General features: G+C 46.3%; 1 protein-coding gene across 2 annotated transcripts in view; it reads left to right on the top strand.

The window, feature by feature from the left end:
* The window catches only part of CRACR2A (calcium release activated channel regulator 2A), a 181731-nt gene that overhangs the window by 95205 nt on the left and 62201 nt on the right, over positions 1-24325 (top strand). For both annotated transcript variants that reach the window (XM_068273131.1, XM_068273130.1), the window contains exons 4-7: positions 1395-1590; positions 6987-7133; positions 8191-8281; positions 10277-10372. In XM_068273131.1, the coding sequence (XP_068129232.1) occupies positions 1395-1590; positions 6987-7133; positions 8191-8281; positions 10277-10372 (530 nt within the window). The remainder of the gene's footprint in view (positions 1-1394; positions 1591-6986; positions 7134-8190; positions 8282-10276; positions 10373-24325) is intronic.

Below are 24325 nucleotides of genomic sequence, written 5' to 3'. Positions count from 1 at the left end.
CCCTTTAGTATAGCTAGTGAGATGACCCCTCCCCCCCTTCCCTCTAGTATAGGTAGCCTGATGACCCCTCCCACTTCCCTCTAGTATAGGTAGCCTGATGACCCCTCCCACTTCCCTCTAGTATAGGTAGCCTGATGACCCCTCCCACTTCCCTCTAGTATAGGTAGCCTGATGACCCCCCAGTATATGTAGTCAGATGACCTGTCCCCCCTTTCCCTCCAGTATAGGTAGTCAGATGACCCCTCCCCCCCCCCCTTCCCTCTAGTATAGGTAGCCTGATGACCCCTCCCACTTCCCTCTAGTATAGCCTGATGACCCCCCAGTATATGTAGTCAGATGACTCCTCCCCCCTTTCCCTCCAGTATAGGTAGTCAGATGACCCCTCCCCCCTTCCCTCTAGTATAGGTAGCCTGATGACCCCTCCCACTTCCCTCTAGTATAGGTAGCCTGATGACCCCTCCCACTTCCCTCTAGTATAGGTAGCCTGATGACCCCCCAGTATATGTAGTCAGATGACCCCTCCCCCCTTTCCCTCTAGTATAGGTAGTCAGATGACCCCTTCCCCCCTTCCCTCTAGTATAGGTAGCCTGATGACCCCCCAGTATAGGTAGTCAGATGACCCCTCCCCCCTTTCCCTCCAGTACAGGTAGCCAGATGACTTCCTTAATCCCTCCTTTTCGCACTCCCCCTTTCAGTATAGGTAGTCAGTTCGCCTTCACACCGCAGCAGCCATCAGAGTCACCCATTTCTCAGCTCATCTCCAGTGCAGAAGCTTCCTCTTCCTTTCTGTCTCCAATGCTGCCCAAGTCCATAGCCACCGGCCACAATGCAAACGTGCGCATAGAGCAAGGTGGCTGCTCAGGCGATCTCCCTGCATTGCAGCAGCATTTGCAAGCTTGCAAATGCTGCACCAGTTTAGTCTGCTGCTTTACTGCCCTTGCTCCTGTGGTGCCCTAGACCATGACCTAGGGGCCTTGTCCTAAATCCGGCCCTGCTTGCATTCATAAAACGCTCTAAAAACGCTACCGTTTTTTAGAGCGATTTTGCCACTTAAAAGCGATGTGCATGCCATAGAGGTTTCAGGGAAGGCAATTTTCAGCCCTGCTTTTCCCTACTCCGAAAAGCCTGCATGCAGGGTGATTGCGTTTTTGGCAAATCCCAATAGCTCCTGTGTGATCATGGTTTTTGACTTTTAGCAGTAAAACGCTTTCAGAACCGCCAGCGATTCCTACAAAGTATAAATCGCGGCTGAAAGGGCTCTAGTGGGTCCTAATCCTGAAGGTTAGAGGTCCTGAAAATATCTATTATATGTTATTTATGATGTAATATTCTCTGAGAGTTACGGTGAAATTCCACTCTCATATGACATTGCTGCATCCCCTGAACCCTCACAGGTCACTTTCTGCATGGAGACCAGCCCCCAATGATGCAAGAAACTCTAAACGGGGAGCGAGCAACCGACCAGCTGGACTTTGTGAACCCCTCTAAGGCCAAATGGGAGGAGACCAATCAGGAGACACAAGAGGAGGATGAGAACACGCAATTCTACAACCTGATCGACGGCCTCGGGGCCAACAAGTTCCTGGAGGAGTAAGTGAAACATGCGATGATTAGAAAAACAGGCCCCATCCAAGAAAACTGTCCGGGCATTATTCCCCTGATGCTGTGCCAAAGCCTCATTTTTAGCTGAAAATAAGCTAAGCTCTGCCCCATCCAAGAAAACTGTCCGGGCATTATTCCCCTGATGCTGTGCAAAGCATGATGGGATTTCTGATGTTGATGTTCTCGTTGCTTTGCAACTGGTAGGGGTGATCAGGACACAGGACAGTTGGAACTGTGTCTCATGCTCCCTGTCACCTCCTTTCAACCGAAAAGATGGCTGCCCTTATGAAATCACAAAAATTTGACTGTTCTTTTAAAACACGGTGTGTAAGAGATTATATTACCTATGTATTTTAATTAACATAACTAATGTAACTTAATGACAGTATGTTTGTTTAGGCTGGAGTTCCTCCTTAACGTTTATTTTCATAAAGACACTTCAGCAGCACTGATCTGTGTTTATGGCAATTTTATGGCTTCTCAAACATTTCCTTAGCTTTTGACGTCTTCCTTTTAAACTTGTCTCCCCCACTGGAGAGGAAGCTGCAGTGTAAACACATCAATATATTTAAAGACTAAATTGTTTATTCAGTTCCGTGACATTAATTCACAAAAGAGTTGCTGAAATCAGGGGATCATAAATAAATAATATCTTGCAAAGTTCCTGAACAGTAAACACAGATAATCACTTCTCAGCATCTACAAAATAAAACTTCACACTTGTTTACTTTAAAAGTTTTGGGTCTTTATAAGATAGGAAGACAGATAAGCATGAGAAAGGTTCCTCCTTCTCATTCCTTCAGTCGACTCCAACTCAGTGGCGTACCTACTACCACAAGGCTGCAGGGTGTAGCCATGGCTAGGGGTGCCACTGTGGTGCTCAGTCACTGTGTTCTTCCACCTGGGACCTTTTTTTTATAGTTCGGGCAACATTCAGGAAAATCCTGCACTAGATGTAGCACCCTTCCTGTCCCGTGGGCAAGGTGTCTCCTCGCTCTCTACACACAGTCTGCAGTGAGTGAATGTGCAGAGCAGCAGGGTGAGTAGAGAGAATGATTGCTGTGCTGCAGCTGGGACATTAGCAGGGAGAGGTGGCAGGATGTGCTTAGTGCTTCAGAAGTAGCCTGTCATTAGTAGCCATGTGCACTGCTGCTGTAATACCAGAGTGCCCTAGACTTGATTATTTAGCCTGATCAGAGTAATTAATCGATAATGCAGGGCAGTCTGCTGTTGCAGAAGCCCGTGATACAGTTGCTGACAGCCGATTTCTGTAGTAAGCAGATACAGGCAATTTAGATTAGTTTGATTTGAGGTAATCTTACCGCTTTTCCCAGCTCCCCCTCCCACCTTGTTGTCTTCCCCATGACCATTTCCTCTTTTTAGATTTCAGTGGCTTCTTTTAACAGCATGTCCCTGCCAAACATCACTAGTGATCTCTGCATTCCTGGTGAGAGGTCTTCCTGCCATTTCTCCTCTCCCACCAGGTTCTTTGTCTTGTGCCTCTACTTCTTTATCCCCCCTCCTCCTATATGCACCCCCCTCTTTCATTTGTCTCCCTTTTCTGACTGTCCTTAGAGGAGCTCAGAATCTTACCATAATCATAGCCTAATGTCCTACCATAGTATTAGTGTGTATTTATATAGCACTGACATCTTCTGCAGCACTGTATAGAGTATAGACTTTCATAAATGTTGGCTCCATCCACATCTTGATGACTCATTTTCCCCCAAAATCCTCCACAATTTGCAGCAACATGCTCAACGCTACAACCCGTCAACCCTCCCATCAAAAAATGTTGTTGTTTTTTTCTTGGGGGTGGGGGGTGAGGGGGTGTGTGTTGTTCGGTGGTAAATAATCAGCACCCTGTTTCAAGTTCCCTAGGTACGCCACTGCTCCAACTCTTTGTACTTCTGCACACCAGATGTCTCTTTCAATCACGGCTTCTCTCAGCTGTTGCATAGGCATGTTCATAAACTTACATATGCTGTCTATCCATCTAAAGCTGAGTACACACGTACGATAACGATCGTTCGAAAACGAACGATAACGACAGTCGGACCGATAATCGTGCCTTCCAAATTTTCCAATGATTGTTTTTTGGACGATAACGATAGTTATCGTTCAATCCGACCGATCAAACGGTCGGATAGTCGTTCAACGGTCGAAAGATAATCGTTCAATCATTGCAGTGTGTACAAAGATCGTCCGATAATGATTATCTGTGGAGTAGTACGCATGTTCTTATTGCCTGTCATAACGTCACTTCCGTTTGCGCACGCATTTTTTTATCATTCGTCGTTCAGTACTTTATACTTATATCGTTCACGTGTTTACACAATCGTTCATTACGAATGATCTTTTCGGTCTAATTTGAATATCGTGTAAACGTCACGAATCGTTCGTAACTAACGATCTTTATCGGACGTGTATACGAACCTTTAGCCTCTGTCGTCCTCTTCTTCTTTTGCCCACAATTTTTCCAAGCATCAAGGATTTCTCCAGAACCAGTCTTCCAGTGGTGACCCCAGCTTCAAATGTTTTTGGGGAGTCACGATGGCTGGCTGGTGGGGGGCCCATTTGGGTGATCAAAATCGATGTTTGTATGGCGAGCTTTAGATATTTGTTTTCCTAACTCTGGTGATAAAATTAAGGCTAACTAGTTCAGCAGGAATCAAATGGAAACATCTCAAACAAAACTCAGAGGGCCATATGCAGTTCACTCTTTCTCCTGAGTTTTCTCCTAGGAGATCATTTTTCATTTTCACTTTAAACTTTTTAGCATATTGCAATGGAAAAAGTACCACCAAGTAGGTTACTGTCCGAATTATTTTGAGTATTTGTTGGCTTGCTGGCGGTGTAAAAGATTTTATTTACAAGTTGTGAAAATATCACCTAGGAGAAAACTCAGGTGAAAAAAAGTGAATTGAATATGGTCCGGAGGCTTTTGAGCAGAGAAGATTGTCCAAATGATGGTGCTATTATGGAAAAAAAAATACCTACAGATGTACTTGGCTAATTGGCTGGCGTACTTGCTAGCAAGCTGCTCCTTTGTGGACAGATCACAGACAAATCATTCCATGCCCCTGCCTGTGTCTGACAACTCTACAAGCATGTAGAGGGGGAAGTGGAAGGAGGGAGAGAAACACTATGCATGTAATTCATTATTTTAATAGCTTAGTTTTGAATCAGGATAATACCATTTATCGACGCACTGATTTCCAGAGGGGCCAGTGCTCCAGTGTAATGCTGCCTCTGCGGTCTTCTTATGTGACCAAAGTATTTCAGTTTTAATAGTAGTATTAGCTCCCTTCTAGTGATCACTCTGGGCTTATTTCTGTAAGTGACTGGTTAGATCTTCTGGCAGTCCAGGGAACTCTCAGTAGCTTTCTCCACACCCACAAAGCAGCAATGTTTGTACACATGGCCTTATTTATAGACCACCTTTCACAGCCATATGTTACTACTGGGAAGACCATGGCCTGACCCAATTCACTTTTTTCCCCAAGTTTTTTCCTTGGAGATAATTTTTATCTTATTATTTATTCTATTTATAAAGCGCCAACATATTACGCCGTAGATAAATGAGGTTAAGATACAACGTAAAATATACAAGAAGGCTGATAAAGGATCTTCCTCATCTTGCCATATTTTGCATGCGGCTATGTAAAGGTATGTTACGTCATATTTGATATAAGATCTATGTAAAACTATGCTTTCATGTAATGTACCTTTTATTGGTTTAATAAAACTTGAGAGTAAAAAAAAAAAAAAAAAAAAAAATACAAGAAGCTCACAACAAATAACCAGCTCATGCAAATGTCTCTGGTAGTTCAATGTCTTTGGTAAAAATACATAAAGGGTTTGATTCATCAAGTGGTGAATGAGAGGAGCGCGAGTTATGCGCATGCTACCCGCATAGCATTCGTAGCATGCGCTCAGGGTCGGTTCTAGACTTTTTGCCGCCAGAGGCAAACTTGTGAAAAACCGCCCAATCCCCCCGCCATTCGTGGGTGGGGGGCCACCGAGCTGGAGGGGGTAGCGGGCAGGAAGAGGGGTATTGGGCACAGTGGCGGGGAAGGGGGTAGGGCCCTCCCCTCCCTCACCTGGGTCCCCATCTGCGCTCCCCCTCCAGCTTAAGCTGAGCAGCAGCCGCCGCTATTAATAAGAGGCAGCGGGCGGGGATGACTCACCTCTTCCGCGTTCCACTGTCGTCTCTTCCTGCAATGCCGTCCATTTACAATACAGTGGGTGACATTGCAGGAAGTGACGACAGTGGAACGTACGCTGGAACGCGGGAGAGGTGAGTCATCCCCGCCCACTGCCTCTTACTAATTGAGGCGGCTGCTGCATTTTAAAAGCTAGAGGGGGAGCGCAGATCAGGGGACCCAGGTGAGGTCTGACCCCCCCCCCTCCCCTCCCCGCAGCTGTGCCCAATACCCCCTTCCTGCCCGCTACCCCCTCCAGCTCAGCAGTCCCCCACATCCACGGCCAGGCGAGTCCCGCCCCCCCCCCCCCGGACTTTCCGCCTGAGGAAGGTGTTTCACCCCGCCTCATGGGCGAACCAGCCCTGCATGCGCTGCTAACTACCTCACACTCCTTCTAAGTAATGACTGCTCCACTCATCCCGCCCTGAACCCCGGCGGTTCCAGTGGCTTTATAGGACGTGATCCCGGCGCTTTGATTGGCCCATTGGACTGCCTGTCACTTGACAGGCAGCGGATTGGGCTAATCAACATGCAGGGATAACATCCTATAAAGCCACTGGAACCGCCGGGGTTCAGGGCGGGTTTAGTGTAGCGGCCATTAGTTCGGAGGAGCTTGCTCCACTCCCGCAGCTTAACTGAGCTTGCACTCCTCTCATAAGCTGCTCTGCTTTAGCAGTGCAGCTTGATGAATCAACCCCAAAAACTGTTCTAGTTCGCGAGAGGGGTGTCCAGCAGTGAGGTCACATGACCAATCTGGAAACACTACAGGGGGAGGGCCCCTTAGAGGCTTACAATCTAAAAGGTGGGGTTAGAGACAATAGCAGAATGTATTATGGTCCTGATGCAGGGTTCAATGCCTGCTGCATTATCTGATGGTTGTTTTATTTTTTCTCTGCTCGTTTTCTTCAGTAAAGAGTTCTAACTATGCATGAACAAAAGTAAGAGACAGCCTACTGGCATGAGGGAGGGAATCCTGGAGGGTGAGGGCAGCCCTAGGAAAGTCCTGGAGCTGTGAGGGGGAGGAGCATATGAGTGAGGAAGTGATTATCAGGTCACTGGAGGAGAGGATGGTTAGGGGTGCATTTCTGTAAAAGGTTGGAGAGGTACGTGGGATAGCAGCTCTGGAGTGGGGCTGCTAATATGTTTTTGAATTAATAAACTTTTTTGTTATCATTGCAGTGAAAATACCATAAAGCGTTTGTGGATGGAGCTGCGACGGGACGAGCCGCACCTTCTTCCGAGCTTCGAGCAGTTTCTGGGGAGAGTCTTTTCACAACTCCAAGAGGCCAACGAGGAGAAGAACGAGATGGAGCATGCCTTGAGGAAGTCAGTCTCTTTATCTGCACGTAATTAGCGAAGAGCACAAATTTCGCATCAACGTAGTTGATATGCAATTTACGATGCGAAATCGTAATGCGAAATTTCAAGAAAAATCATAATTTTGCATATAAATGTAATCAGGAATTTTCATGTCATTTTGTGATGACTAGCGGTTAATAGCACAGCCCCCATACACGCTATTGTCACCAAAATCGCTATGTGAGGGGAAAAGTGGTAACAAGTTAAAAAAAAAGTAATTTTTCAAAAAGACCTTGTAGTTTTTGAGAAACTTGATTTAAAAAATGCTAAGGAAAAATTTTCCAAGTTTAAAAAACATTTTTTTTCCTTTGCATTTTTAAAACCTATATTCTCAAAAACTACAAGGTCTTTTGATACTTTAAATGTGCTGATCATTTGTTAACGTTCGGTAGGAAGGACTAGCAATGATTGTTATCTGAACCGATCTGCCAGGACGGATTGGTCTACATGGACAATAATTGCTGTCTTTCACCGTCATTTGTTTCCAATGACTGTGGTCTAGCGTGTGTACAGAGCGATATGAAACTCCGCATTTACTCTTTACGCTAAAAGATTATTTACAGCATAAAATTTACTACCACAAAAAAAAAAAATTGTAACAGAACAGCATGCAAAAAGTTAAACACAGCATGTTATTCTTCAGTGGAAAATTCCTTGCTTCAGTGTAAAGCTTCTGGCCCCATCCAAAGAGGTGATGACATTATCTTTTGTTTACATTCCGTTGTCAATGTTAGTGAAGTTAGCTTCTAGTATGTGTGCAACTGAGATGTGATTGCTAGACAGATTTTAATATATGGATACAGCAGCTATGCAATAAAATGCAATGGCAGCTTTCAGAGCAGATAAACTGTACTTTGGGAATTTGTAGACAGACAATATTACTTGTGCACAAAAGCAAATATGATAACTGTATGGGTAATAAAAAATAGGAAATTAATTTTGTATTGAATAATGTCAGAGTTTTAACCCCATTAAAGATACGCCATTTTTGACAACTGTATTGTATGTTTTTCTATCTTATCAGGAAAATCTCCACTTACGATGATGAAATACAGAACCTGTATGAGGAGATGGAGCAGCAGATAAAGACAGAGAAGGAGCAGTTTCTCCTGCAGGTAGGCCACTTGTTCCTGCATGTGACAGTTGTGCAGTGTTACTTTGGATACTCAGGTACTGATTAAAAGCACAGGCCTGACAGGTACATTTCTGAAGCTGTCCTTATTGATAATCACATTCTACAATCTTCTGCCTTCACTAAACCTGATCAACAGAAGAGTTAAAGATTTCGAAATTTCAACATCTATCATTAGAGGACATACAAAATTTGTTTTGCTGAGCGAAAGAACACTAGGTGGCGGTGTTAGAGTCAAACTCTTGACTATTCTAAATGAGCAGCACATCTTTTATCTTGTAACAGCAGCCTCTAGTGCCCGGTGGTTTTGAAATGTGCCCACTTTTGTTATATTTTATTTTACTGAGACGTTTGGAGAATACATTTAACCTTTTTAGTAAAAAAAAAGAGCTACCTTTATTTTCATTACGGGCTGATCTCATAAACACAATTACAGCCTAATGCACTTGAGCTAAAGAGTGTGGTAGTCTGCTAATGGAACGCTTGGAAGGTTTTTTTTTTGCTTTCCGGGAAATATGGCTTCATTGAGTCATAGTATGGAACATACACTTGAAATCGGGAGGGATAGACTCCGCTGTGTCTCCCCCGCCCGTTGCTATCGGCGATGATTACCGCGGAGTTCTTCCGGATTTCTACAGAGCTCTTAACGCTACCGTGAGCAATAGCCGAACAGCGAGAGATCAAAAGAAAGGAAAATCTATATAATGTGGTTTTCATCGGATTCAGTCATTTGGTAAAAAAAAATATAAAAATCAGATTTAGACATTTTTCATCCTTTCTGAAATCTAAAGCCAAATGCAATGTTATTTTCCCCCTTATTAAAATCTTATAAAGAAAGGATTTACAAAAGAACAATGAAAGGGGAATGTATCAAATGCTCAACGAAGATGTAAGATGGAATGTGTAAAAGGTCCAAGGCTTTTTCTGGGTGTAAAGGGGCCTCATGGTAATTTATGTGGCATAGACAGTGTATAATCTTTCAGAATAATTAATAAGACACAGACAACCAGGTTGGATGAAAATTGGCCGTAGGCTCTGTCTATTGTTTTTTTTTTTTTAAATATATTAAAACTTGAAACAATAACTTACAGATCAACAATATCAAAATTGTATCAATCCATACTTATTCCAAACAATCCAGACTTTAGACTAGTATTGAAATCAGTCTTCAATAGTCCAAACCAAGTAGTCAACCCACCATCGTGGGCGACTTTTTACCGCCGATAAAGTCAATCCGCCTACCACAGCGAAACCAATGAAGTAAAGGGGAGGGGGGGGGGGATGTGCATGTGATATTCATGCACGGGGCACCGGGGGCCACATTTTTCACTGGTGGGGACAGCGCCAGAGGCAGCGAGGTGACGAGGTGGAGTCACTAGGCCGATTCCCACAAGATTTCATGCTGAAATCCATAGGCAAGATTCCCGCGAAACGACTGTTAGGCCGGTGTCTTTGTACCTATACGCTCTGGTATGCCTACAGGGACGGATTTACCATTAGGCACTACAGGCACCTGATGATGGAAAGGCGGCTCACTCCCCTCCGCGAGCCCCTCCCTCCCTCCTTCCCTATGCACAGTCCTGATGAGAGTGTAAATGAGAGGTTACTCACCCTGCTTTTGGCATTCCACTGACGAGATCTTCCTTCAGTCAGGGGAACCTCTAGCTACTTAATACAGAGGGTACTTCTGGCTACTTTATACTGATGTAGCTACTTACGATGAGCATGGGAAGTCAAGTGAGAGCTGTGACAGCATGGACAGCCAGCACACTTGCAGAGCAGTTTGGGGGTTTGTAGGTTCATGGAGGGCAAGTTCTAAGGTGCCAGGATATCTGTGCCTATAGGCTCCTGTGAGGTAAATCCGGGCCTGTATGCCTATGTTGCTGATTCCACAATAAACCTCAATTGCATGGATTGGTGCCTCGTCTACTGCCTACTGTTGAACCTCCTCCTCACCATCTTCTCTCTCTTTTCCCAGGACACTGAGCGCTATCAGACCCGGAGCCACGTGATGGAAGAGAAGCTGCAGAGAAAAGAGCAGGAGCTGGAAAACATCACGCAAAAGCAGAGAAGGGTAAATAAACCACTGGGGCTTTAACCCCCTAGGAATCGCTGCAACGCTTTTAAATTGCACAAGCACCTTGTGCAGCGTGACCTAGGCCGTTTGCCGTTGCGTTTCCCTCCGATTGGAAGCAATGAACAGTAAACTGTACAGCATTTCCGATTAGCTTTTTTTTTTCCTTTTTGAATAAACGTTATTATACTTACCAGGTGTGCCGATGTCTGACTTCCGTCAGAGAAACGCCCGTGACCTCTCCGACGGGGCTATGGGCAGAAGCCAGACATTGGAATACTCAGTAAGTATAATCAACTTTATTTAGAAATCAAAATGCTTGCCATCTCTTCCCCCCTCCCCATCACTTTTTTAAAGTGATTTTGCAGCGCTTCTACGCATAGCATTGCGCACAAACGCCACAAAACGCTGCATGTCCTTCGATTACAAATGAATCTAATTGCAATCGCACTAGTGGGCTCCCCACCATTTAAATACATTTGCAAAGCTTTTTTTTTTTTTAATTGCCGGCGATTTTTGGCGATCCAAAAAATGCTGCCAAAATCGCTCTATTTGGATCCCGGCTCTTAGTCTTTGTTCACATTATAAAACCCGTCCCCAGCGCTATCGCAAGCGCTTAGCGATTTATTGAGCTTTTTTTTACTGAAAAGCGCTTTTCCCTGCGCTTTGCACTTAGGCGCTTTTGTAAGAGCTTTTGCTAAGCGATTACGATTTTCACTTCTTGACCTCAGTCAGGAAGTTAACTCTGTGACCCGTAAATGAATAAATACAATGTATCCTATACAATAAAATGCAAGTGTCCCTGCGTCATCAACTGAATGGTTGTGTGTCCCTTGCTTTTTTGTACTGAGCATGTGCGCAGCCAGGGCAGTTAAGACACAGGGCGGATCTGACAGTTTGCTGTGTGTGTTTCACAGAGGTTCTCATTGCATTGTGGGAAATAACAGCTTTTTCCAACTGCCAAGCAAGCAGCTCCCTGTGTGCCTATACTTCAGGCAGTGGTGGGGAATGAGCAAGCGGAACGCGTATGTGCGCGCATTGCAGGGGGTAGCGGCTGTTAGCTAGCGCCTGTCTTTTAACGGGCGGGCCTTTTTACTAGTGTATTCATAAAAGCGCTCGGGAAATCGCAATACAAAGCGATTTTTCAAGTGCTTCGCGATTTCCCTATACCTTCCATTGAGCCAAAGCGCTCAGAAAGTGCTATATGTAGCGCACTTGTGATTTTAATATTATCAAAACGCGCTCATGTGAACATAAGAAATCATTGTACAAGAGCTTCCAGTGCTTAAAAAAAAATATCGGAAACGCTCATAGTGTGAACAGGCCCTTAGGCCTTGAAACCACTACAAATCGCTATCACTGATCGCAATTGCTAGCGTTTTTGTATGAGCGTAATGTAAGCGATTTCATGAGCTTTTTCTGGCGATTTGGGTTGCGGTTTTAAAAAGTGTAAGCGTTTTGCCAGCTATTGTGTAGGTTTTAGTGAGCGATTACACCAGCCTTTATATACTTTATATTGCAGAAATGCAAACACTAAAAATGCTGCATGTCCTGCATTTGCGATTTTAGTAATCGCAATAGCTCCAGTGGAATTTGCGCGCCACAGCAAAAAAAATGGGTGGGGCCATGACACGGAAAGTGGGCGTGGTCATAGGTGGGGCCAAATGTACATGAACATAGCAGTGGTGTAACTTAAATATATTCGATAGGCAGTATTTCACATATATAAGCCCCTCACCTGGCTTCTGTCTTGTCTTCGGCAGACTGGCCTGTGCGCTGTACTCGGCTGACGGTTATGCTGGACTGCCTGGCTGGTGGTTATGCTATGCTATGCTGGCCTGGCTGGTGGTGATGCTGTGCTGGCATTGCTGGCAGTGATGTTGAGTGACTACAGTGTGACCCTCACTGATAAAAAATTTAAACTATAAAACACTTTCCTGGCAGTAAAAGGCTTCTGCGAGCAAGAAAGAGATAAAAAGGGGAATTTCTTATCAGTGAGGGTCACACTGTAGTCACTTCCTGTCTGAGTCAGGACTGAGTCAGCCACTTACATACCTAATATTTAATTCTTTCAGACAGAGAAAGAAAAAAAGGAACACAGCCTAGTTATTTGTGTTCTAGGCACTGTACATACACATGTCTATCTCATCAAGTCACCTCGGGTATCCTTTAACCTCCCTGGCGGTAAGCCCGAGCTGAGCTCGGGCTATGCCGCGCAGGGGGAGATCTCAGCCCCTGGTGGGGCGATTTTTATTCTGTAAATTGCTGTGCGCGCAGCCAGCACTTTGCTAGCCGCGCGCACAGCTTGATCGCCGCCTCTCTGCGGCGATCGGCCGCACGCAGCGGCGAAAGAGGCCCCCCCCCCCCCGCCAGAGCCCTGCGCTGCCCAGACCAATGAGTTCCGGGCAGCGCTATGGGCTAGATCGGAGGTGTCTGACGTCAGGACATCGGCTGACGTCCATGACGTCATCCCGATCGTCGCCATGGCGACAGGAGAAGCCAAACAGGGGAACGCGTTGTATACGCGTTCCCCTGTTTGCTATAGATGCCGGCGACGATCGCACTAGAGGGACACATGCGCCCTCTAGTGGTGTTTCATGTAGCTACCACTCTGGTAGCTTTACATGAAACAAAAAAAAAAAAATTAAAAAAAAAAGTTTTTTTGCCAATTTGGCAAAAAAAATTAACCGCCAGGGAGGTTAAAGGAAATAATCAGCCTCCATAGCCCTTGTTGCCAAATGACAGGTGCACTTTTAATTGTTGCAGCTGCCTGTGTGCCGGTTTTCTATGCTCTCCATAGAATATCGTCAGCGTTCAGCATTGTTCACGCATCTCTTTGATGTCGCGGCGAGCGTTAATAAATACGCACGGTTTTGTATTGCCCGTTGTTCTGATGTTAATCTGGCTCCTGGGCTCTTTTCATACGGCATATTTTAGGCAAGGCTTTTGTACGGTAATGAATCAGCCTTCCTCGCCCGTACGGCACGGAGAGTCCTGCAGAACCGCGGTCGCACCAATTCAGGCCAATTGCATAAGCCGCCTACATTTGTGCCGCCGACGGTGCTTATTTTTAAGGATCCTATTAAGCCAGTTATGATGCAATCAGCCTCTTTATTTATTTTTGTATGCGTTTTTGTTATCCTTTCTCTAATAACCCAGATGCAGTAATTTTGCCAGGCTAATTTGTTGCATAAGATTGTTGATCTCGTTTTTTTCCAATTTTGCACCACCCCTTCCTGCCTGCCGGGCCGTTTCAGTCCATTTAGGAGCATCAGGCAATATTTTTTAAATCTAAACTAGCATTTTTAAAGAGAAAATGGCAAAAATTCGAATTGACACCTGGTGTCCTGTAGCGGTACTGCAGGCTGCCACTACCGCGTGATGACACCTGATGTCCTGTAGCGGTACTGCAGGCTGTCACCACCGCATGATGACACCTGATGTCCTGTAGCGGTACTGCAGGCTGTCACTACCGCGTGATGACACCTGATGTCCTGTAGCGGTACTGCAGGCTGTCACCACCGCATGATGACACCTGATGTCCTGTAGCGGTACTGCAGGCTGTCACTACCGCGTGATGACACCTGATGTCCTGTAGCGGTACTGCAGGCTGTCACCACCGCGTGATGACACCTGGTGTCCTGTAGCGGTACTGCAGGCTGTCACTACCGCGTGATGACACCTGATGTCCTGTAGCGGTACTGCAGGCTGTCACCACCGCGTGATGACACCTGATGTCCTGTAGCGGTACTGCAGGCTGTCACTACCGCGCGATGACACCTGATGTCCTGTAGCGGTACTGCAGGCTGTCACCACCGCATGATGACACCTGATGTCCTGTAGCGGTACTGCAGGCTGTCACTACCGCGTGATGACACCTGATGTCCTGTAGCGGTACTGCAGGCTGTCACCACCACGTGATGACACCTGATGTCCTGTAGTGGTACTGCAGGCTGTCACCACCGCGTGATGACACCTGATGGCCTGTAGTGGTACTGCAGGCTGTCACCACCGTGTGATGACACCTGATGTCCTGTAGCGGTACTGTAGGCTGTCACCACCGCGTGATGACACCTGATGGCCTGTAGCAATACTGCAGGCTGTCACCCCCGCGTGATGACACCTGATGTCCTGTAGTGGTACTGCAGGCTGTCACCACCGCGTGATGACACCTGATGTCCTGTAGCGGTACTGCAGGCTGTCACCACCGTGTGATGACACCTGATGTCCTGTAGCGGTACTGCAGGCTGTCACCACCGCGTGATGACACCTGATGTCCTGTAGCGGTACTGCAGGCTGTCACCACCGTGTGATGACACCTGATGTCCTGTAGCGGTACTGCAGGCTGTCACCACCGTGTGATGACACCTGATGTCCTGTAGCGGTACTGCAGGCTGTCACCACCGCGTGATGACACCTGATGTCCTGTAGCGGTACTGCAGGCTGTCACCACCGCGTGATGACACCTGATGTCCTGTAGCGGTACTGCAGGCTGTCACCACCGTGTGATGACACCTGATGTCCTGTAGCGGTACTGCAGGCTGTCACCACCGTGTGATGACACCTGATGTCCTGTAGCGGTACTGCAGGCTGTCACCACCGCGTGATGACACCTGATGTCCTGTAGCGGTACTGCAGGCTGTCACCACCGTGTGATGACACCTGATGTCCTGTAGCGGTACTGCAGGCTGTCACCACCGCGTGATGACACCTGATGTCCTGTAGCGGTACTGCAGGCTGTCACCACCGTGTGATGACACCTGATGTCCTGTAGCGGTACTGCAGGCTGTCACCACCGCGTGATGACACCTGATGTCCTGTAGCGGTACTGCAGGCTGTCACCACCGCGTGATGACACCTGATGTCCTGTAGCGGTACTGCAGGCTGTCACCCCCCCCCCCCCCGCGTGATGACACCTGATGTCCTGTAGCAGTACTGCAGGCTGTCACCACCGCGTGATGACACCTGATGGCCTGTAGCAGTACTGCAGGCTGTCACCACCGCGTGATGACACCTGATGTCCTGTAGCGGTACTGCAGGCTGTCACCACCGCGTGATGACACCTGATGGCCTGTAGCAGTACTGCAGGCTGTCACTACCGCGTGATGACACCTGATGTCCTGTAGCGGTACTGCACCACCGCATGATGACACCTGATGTCCTGTAGTGGTACTGCAGGCTGTCACCACCGTGTGATGACACCTGATGTCCTGTAGCGGTACTGCAGGCTGTCAGTGCGCGGCGCCCATCGAGGAGTCGGCTTTCCGGGCTCTCTTTGCCTGTGTGTTATCCTGGTTCCTGCTTCCTCCTGGATGAACGGCTGGTCACTAGTAAGTAGGCAGATCTACTTGTGACCTGTGGCTGTGTGACTGTCCCTAAAGAATAAGGGTTCACGAATCCACAGGGGCGATGGGAAGGGGGCCCAATTTTTACACCCTTGCCCTGGGTGCAATTTGGCCTAGAAACTGCCCTGACTAGACCGCTATTGGCCGTGGCATTGTATACTGTATGCTATGGTAAACCCCACCATTATGTTTTTTTTGCTTTTGTTTTTTTTGTTAGTCCTGGTATATATGTTCTTATACTTCCATTTACATGAAGACACAGTCTGATATCTTCAGGCTAGGTGCACACCTAACAGAAATGCAAGCATTGCGGAAAACTATGCGTTTTTACCACTAATGGAAGTCTATGGGCCGCAGGAAAAAACGCATATAAAAAACGCACATAATGAAAGTCAATGGAAACGCAATTGTATGTACGTTTTTCGTGCGTTTTACATGCATTTTTATATGCGTTTTGAAAAAAAATTGTTTTGTGATATATTTCCGCTTCCTGTTGTCTTCCTAGTTATTTGCATAAAACGCGATTGGAAAACGCATATGCGTTTGGTATATGCGAACCACAAATACCTTAAAACGCATGCAAAATGCTTGAAAAACGCATCTGTGGTAAAAAAAAAAAACACTAACGCAAATGCACCAAAAATGCTATAAAAATGCAGCAAAAAGCAGCAAAAACGCACACACAAAAAAACGCACATGACCTAAAACGCAACCTTCCAAGTTATGTTATGTGTGCACCCACCCTCAGGCTATAAGGAGGTGCCTTTTTCATGGCTTAGATTCTCCTTTGGCACATTAATCGGCCTGAGGAAAAGGGCTAGTACCTACGAAACGCATTGCCAGTGCATATAAAAAAAATTGTTATTTATTAAGTCTGAAGCCAAATAAATTACCTCTTTTTATTGCAGTTATGTTTAGCATTACGATCAAAGCTGGTTTGCCGCAACGGCGCGGCAGAACGAGGTATTTATCCCCCCAAAATCCTCCGGGCAAAATTCCACAACTTTTCCAGGTCATGGATTTTGCTGCCCGAGGGAGGCAGAGCTGTGTGCAGTAGCCCTGCCTCCAGTCCAGTCAATCTCTGCCTCTCCCTGCCCCTCAGTGAAAGTAGACTGAGAGGGGCGGGGAGAGGCGGAGATTGACTGGACTGTAGACAGAGGTACAACGCAAAGCTCTGCCTCGACCAGGAAGCGGTCGGAGAATTTTTTTCACAGGGATTTCGGGGGTATAAATACCTCGTTCTGCCACGTGAATGCGGCGAATCAGCTTTGATCTTAATGCTTAACATAACTGGGCAATAAAAAGAGGTAATTTATTTGGCTTCAGACTTTTTTTTTCCTTTTATTGTTTTTAACTCAGTTTTATCCTATCTTGGGTGCCTCTCTCCCCCCTGTGTCTTTCCATCTTTCCACCCTCCTCTGGAGGGGTGTTCTAATTGGTCTTTGGTGGTTCAACCATTATTTGACCTTTTGGTTATCCTTTACCAAGAGTTAAACCGCATCCAGGGGTAACCTGGGCTGGACACCGAGTGGAGTCGGGTTTGTGCCTTTCCACCCAGTGGCGGCTCCAGCTTCAGATTTTTGGGGGGGGCTCAAAGGGGGCACAAAAGCTGGCAGGCGGGGCTCACGGGGGGGGGGGGGGGGGGGGGGCGGGTCACATGACACAAATTTATACGCCACGACGAACGTACCCTTGCGGGCGGCTCAGATGCTGGCAGCCATGCAGGCACAATTACCCGGGCTGGGGCGTTGTACGTGAGTGAGTGACTGGTAATGACACTGTCAGAGGGGGGGGGGGGGGGGCTTTAGAGGGTTCTGATACGTTGCCAGCTGGGGCTGAAGCCTGGGTAAGCCCCAGCGTGGCGCTGCCACTGTTTCCACCTTCCTGCAGTGGTTGATTGCCCAACTGCAACCTTCCTTTGCGAGAACCTCGTTTTACATGACCTTATTGCATATTGTTGGGATTTTATTGCAGCATCGAGGCTCCTGTTGTCTCTGTGTTGTTCCTCTCAGTTTGTTATCTCACCACTCTCTACACTTGCACTCCCTGCATAGAAAGCTTTCTATCGCTCTCACCCCTATCCTCTCCACAGGACAGTACGGCTTTGTTCACATCTAAAATCGCAATCGCTGACGCCAGCGTTTTGCAATTTTGTGAGTGATTTTTTTTAAGCGCTTCCCGTTGCTTACCTGCGTGCTTATGATTTGTTTGTAAACCGCTTTTCTAAGCGCTTTTGCAGAGCGATTTGTCTGTTCAGTCAGGAAGTGAGCTCATTGATCCGGAAAAGAATAAATATAAAGGGCTTGATTCACTAAAGTGTGTTAAGTGTTAGCACGCCAATGAAAAGCCACTTAGTACGTGCAAACTGGCTTTGCACGCGCTTATATGCGCACAAAAGTTTTGTGCGTGCAAAGTTTCGCGCACAACGCTTCGCGTGCTAAATCAGCCACTTCGTGTGCTAAGTAGTGTGATAAGCATACTTTGTATGCGAAGCGGCTGATTTGCACGTGAACGGAGCGTATGGCGCAGCATAACGCGGTGCGAGCGATAAAATGCCACGCAATTAGTAACAGCTTTGCTGTGCAAACTACTTAGCACCCTAGTTTGCACGTGCAAAGCTTTTAGGCGTGCTAACTGTGCTAGCATGCTTTAGTGGATCAAGCCCAATGTATTTAATCATGAAAGCGCTGGGGAAATCGCTATAACATGCACTTTGCAATTTCCCTATACCTGCCATTGAGGCAAATCGCCACAAAAATGGTACAGGCAGCTCTTTGGTGAGCGGATCGGAATCGAACGGCACAAATGTGAACACTCTCATAGGGAAGCATTGCACAAGTGTTTTTACAGCAATTTCACCAGTTCTTAAAAAAGGCGAAAACGCCCTTCGTGTGAACAAGCCCTACATGTCTGTACAGGGATCACTGGACCCCTTTAAATTACAGTCACATTTTACCTTGCTAGTGTTGATCTTAGTGGGTAGTGTCAGTTTTGTGAATTTCTTCCCTTAGGCCTGGAACCCACTACAAATCGCAAATCGCTATCGGAATAGCTAGCATTTTTAAAGAGCGTTTTGTAAGCGATTTCATGAGTTTTCTGGCGATTTTGGCAGCGATTAAAAAGTGTAAGCTATTTGCCAGCTATTGCGTAGCGATTTGCGATTTTAATTCTGATTAGTCCTTTCAATTAATTTTCATTTTTTTTTCACTGTGCAGTAATTTAAAAATGCTAGCAAATCGCTCTGTGTAGGTTTTGATGAGCGATTACACCAGCATTTATATACTTTACATTGCAGAAACGCTAACGCAAAACGCTACTGCTCACAAATGCCGCATGTTCTGCGTTTGTGATTTTGGTGATCGCAGTCGTTCCAGTGGAATTTGGCCCATCCATTAACATTAGCTGAGCGGTTAGGGAAATCGCTAGCGTTTTGAAAACCTACCTAAATGCTCAAAAAAAAAATCGCTCTAGTGGGTTCCAGCCCTTACTTTTTTTCCCCCTAGAAACAGCACTGTCATGTCTAGCTTGCTTTGTAAACACATGTGAGCACAGCATAGATCGTATTTCAGCAGTTTCTGCAGAGGGGTGAGGTGTATTTCCCTTCTCAGCCTCGTGTCACACTGAACTGCCCTCAGCCAATCAGTGAGGAGCAGGAATGTGGGAGGGGAAGAAGGTCAACATCTGCAAGGAGTTTGTATGTTCTCCCCGTGTCTGTGTGGGTTTCCTTCAGAACACTCTGGTTTCCTCCCACATTCCACAAACATACAGATAAGTTAATTGGCATCCCCTGAAATTAGCCCTAGACTACGATACATACGATATATACGATACATAGTCATATGATACATATGACTATGGTAGGGACTAGATCAGGCATTGGCAAACTTGGCCCTCCAGCTGTTACGGAACTACAAGTCCGACAATGCATTTGCCTTTATGAGTCATGACTGTGGCTCTCAGACTGCTGCAATGCATTGTGGGACTTGTAGTTCTTTAACAGCTGGAGGGCCAAGTTTTCCCATGCCTGGCTTAGATTTTGAGCCCCTCTAAGGGACAGTTAGTGACAAGACAATACACTCTGTACAGCGCTGCGTAATATGTCGGCGCTATATAAATACATAAATAATTAAATAACAAGCTTCCCTCTCCCCGTCAATGTACCAAAATAGAGCTGAGATAAGAATAATTACAGCAGACACATTTATGATTATATTGGAATGCTTGCAGTGCAGGGTCAGGATGTAGACTACATAATAAACACAGAGCAGTGGGTAAATGGAATTTGATTTTATGGCTGACAATCCCGCTTTATGTTTTCATGGGGGTAATTTTGATTCTGTGTCATGTTTGTGTCATTTTGGCAAGTGAGGCAAAATGACATTCGGAATCCACTAATGTGTGGGCAATTTTTATTTTCAGAAAATGATGCATCATTGAGAAATGACATATCATAATAACGATTGCGTTAAAATATAATTTTTCAGAAGTTTGAATTTTCACATGGCCCTTTGGCAACCTAATTCAGAATTTAGCAACAGAGAGTTACTACTATGTAACACTCAGGGCTGGAACCCACAGGAGCGCTTTTGGCAGCGTTTTGGCAGCACTGCGATACGCTAGCAGTTTGCCAAAACGCTGGGCTAATGTTAATGGATGGGGCAACTTCCACAGGAGCGTTTGCGTTTCTCAGAAACGCAACTGCAGGACATGCAGCATTTTGGGAGCGTTAGCGCTTCAATGTAAAGTATTGAACCGCTAGCGGAAACGCTCAGCAAAACCTAAACTGAGCGGTTTTGCTAGCGTTTTGCGGTTAAGCACACTGTAACAAAATGAAAAATAATTCACAGGACCAATCAGGATAAAAACGCAAAACGCTAGGCACCCGCTGGGGAAAAAAATACAATGTTGCAAAACACAACCCAAAACGCGCATGAATCCGCTTGCAAACCGCTCAGACAAAACGCTAGCGGTTGCGTTTTGCGTTTGCGTTTTTCAGTGGGTTCCAGGCCTCATGCTTCATACACACTTGAGATAAAAGTCTTTGGAAAAGTCAAGATCACAGACCAATTTTACCCTCTTCCATGTAGTATGAGAGCCATACTCTACACAGTCTATTCTATGGAGCTGAACTCCCCATCAGATAAAATCTTTGCAAGATGCTGCACACAAAGATACTGTACACATGCAACAGATCAGTTCCTGCAAAATGCATTCATAGTCTATGAGATCTGCAGATCCTCATACACACCTTGTTTAACAGACAATCATCTGCAGATCATCTGCAGATCAGATCCACCAGGATGGATTTTCAGATCTGCAGATGATTGCCAGATATGCAGATGAAGTCTGTTAAACAAGGTGTGTATGAGGATCTGCAGATCTCATAGACTATGAATGCATTTTGCAGGAATGGATATTTTGCAGGAACAGATCTTTTGCAGATACTGATCTGTTGTGTCTGTACAGCATCTTTGTGTGCAGCATCTTGCAAAGATTTTATCTGATGGGGAGTGCAGCTCCATAGAATAGACTGTGTAGAGTATGGCTCTCATACTACATGGAAGGGGGTAAGATTTCTGTCTGATGGGGAGTGCAGCTCCATAGAATAGACTGTGTAGAGTATGGCTCTCATACTACATGGAAGGGGGTAAGATCTCTGTCTGATGGGGAGTGCAGCTCCATAGAATAGACTGTGTAGAGTATGGCTCTCATACTACTGGAAAGGGGTAAAATTGGTCTGTGATATTGCCTTTTCCAAAGACTTTTATCTCAAGTGTGTATGAAGTATTAGACTCCTCGCTATACCTTTCATTGCTTGTCGTGTGGAGTTTGTAGAAAAGTTCACTTTGAAGTAACTGGGAGGTAACCCTGCTTAATTTAATAGGCTGAGACAGAGATGTGTGTCAGTCCCCTCCTGTGTGAGTCACTCTGCAGTCTGTGGGACAGTGAGGTTATTGGTCTCAGTTGTAAAACTCCACCTGCCATTTTTATTTTAGTACTGAACCTAAAAGTAATTAAAATGAAATATTACAAAAACTATACAGACCTTACTCTTTTCCAACATGAAATGCTCATTCACAACAGTGTGTCCAAAAATGCTTACAGAGAAGGAAAGGGGAAGATGGAGCGATAGATGGAGCGATATACAAACTTATTGGTGAAAAATATACACCCCGGCCCCAGAATCAAATCATCCACAAACAGAGATGTCGTGAACATAGGGAAGGCAAATTTTAAAACCTACAAAGACTGCTTCTGGCTAGTGTTGGGCAAACATCTAGATGTTCGGGTTCGGGCCGAACAGGCCGAACATGGCCGCGATGTTCGGGTGTTCGACCCGAACTCCGAACATAATGGAAGTCAATGGGGACCCGAACTTTTGTGCTTTGTAAAGCCTCCTTACATGCTACATACCCCAAATTTACAGGGTATGTGCACCTTGGGAGTGGGTACAAGAGGAAAAAAAAATAGCAAAAAGAGCTTATAGTTTTTGAGAAAATCGATTTTAAAGTTTCAAAGGGAAAACTGTCTTTTAAATGCGGGAAATGTCTGTTTTCTTTGCACAGGTAACATGTTTTTTGTCGGCATGCAGTCATAAATGTAATACATATAAGAGGTTCCAGGAAAAGGGACCGGTAACGCTAACCCAGCAGCAGCACAGATGATGGAACAGGAGGAGGCGCAGGAGGAGAAGGCCACGCTTTGTGAGACACAACAACCCAGGCCTTGCATGAGGACAAGAAGCGTGCGGATAGCATGCTTTGTACCGCCATGCAGTCATAAATGTAATAAAGATAAGTGGTTCAATAAACAGGGACCACGCGGCAACGCTAACCCAGCAGCAGCAGACGTGATGGAACAGGAGCAGGCGCAGGAGGAGAAGGCCACGGTTTTTGAGACACAACAACCCAGGCCTTGCATGAGGACAAAAAGCGTGCGGATATAGCAGCAATGCTTTTTGCCGCCATGCAGTCATAAATGTAATACAGATGAGAGGTTCAATACACAGGGACCGGAAACGCTACACCATCCCAGATGTTCATTGGTCATGTTACTTGGTTGGGGTCCTGGAGTGTTGCGTAGTCATTTCCAATCCAGGATTGATTCATTTTAATTTGAGTCAGACGGTCTGCATTTTCTGTAGAGAGGCGGATACGCCGATCTGTGATGATGCCTCCGGCAGCACTGAAACAGCGTTCCGACATAACGCTGGCTGCCGGGCAAGCCAGCACCTCTATTGCGTACATTGCCAGTTCGTGCCAGGTGTCTAGCTTCGATACCCAATAGTTGAAGGGTGCAGATGGATTGTTCGACACAGCTACGTCATCTGACATGTAGTCCTTGACCATCTTCTCCAGGCGATCGGTTTTGGAGGTGGATCTGCACGCTTGCTGTTCAGTGGGCTGCTGCTGCATGGGTGTCAGAAAATTTTCCCACTCCAAGGACACTGCCGATACCGTTCCCTTTTGGGTACTAGCTGCGGCTTGCGTTGTTTGCTGCCCTCCTGGTCGTCCTGGGTTTGCGGAAGTCAGTCTGTCTGCGTACAACTGGCTAGAGGAGGGGGAGGATGTCAATCTCCTCTCTAAAGTCTCCACAAGGGCCTGCTGGTATTCTTCCATTTTGACCTGTCTGACTCTTTCTTCAAGCAGTTTTAGAACATTGTGTTTGTACCGTGGATCCAGAAGGGTATAAACCCAGTAATTGGTGTTGTCCAGAATCCGCACAATGCGTGGGTCACGTTCAATGCAGTCTAGCATGAATTGAGCCATGTGTGCCAGAGTCCTACCAGAATCCTCATCATCCTCTTGTGAGCGTTGTGATAGTTGTTGTGATGCATCATAGTCGTCACCTTCCTCCTGGTCTGCTTCTGCTGACCATTCGCGTTGAATTGTGGAAGTCCAACGTGCACCGCTCTGGCCCTCGTCAGTGGTGGCATGAAATTCCTGCTCCAACTCCAGCTGTTCCTCCTCCTCTTCTTCGTCATAGCTGCTGGGGCCAGCGTTCCCTGAGGCGGATGGCCTGATGTTGGTACCATCACGCTGATCGTTTTCTCCTTCAGATTCCCCCAGTTGCATCATGACAGCTGTTTCCTTGATTTTTAACATCGACCTCTTCAGTAAACACAGCAGTGGTATGGTAATGCTGACTGAAGAGTTGTCACTGCTCACAAGCAACGTGGATTGCTCAAAATTTTGGAGGACTTGGCAGAGGTCCAACATGTTGGCCCAATCGGATCCACAGAAGCTTGGCAGCTGGCCGGATGCGCCTCGGTACTGCGCCGTCATGTACTGGACCACTGCACTCTTCTGCTCGCAAAAGCGGGCTAGCATGTGCAGCGTAGAATTCCAGCGTGTAGGGACATCACACAGCAAGCGATGGTGGGGGAGATTGAAGCGCTCCTGCATCTTGGCGAGTGCCCCCGAAGCAGTACTGGAATTTCTACAATGTTTGGCCACTCGACGCACCTTCAACAGAAGATCGGCCACGCCTGGGTATGTCCTCAGGAACCGCTGAACTACTAGGTTCATCACGTGCGCCAGGCAAGGGATGTGCGTCAGCTTAGCCAACCTTAAAGCGCGAATGAGATTACTCCCATTATCACACACAA

Source organism: Hyperolius riggenbachi, chromosome 3 (genome assembly GCF_040937935.1).
Source record: "Hyperolius riggenbachi isolate aHypRig1 chromosome 3, aHypRig1.pri, whole genome shotgun sequence".
Classification (NCBI taxonomy): domain Eukaryota; kingdom Metazoa; phylum Chordata; class Amphibia; order Anura; family Hyperoliidae; genus Hyperolius; species Hyperolius riggenbachi.
This window is presented reverse-complemented; position numbering and strand designations above follow the sequence as displayed.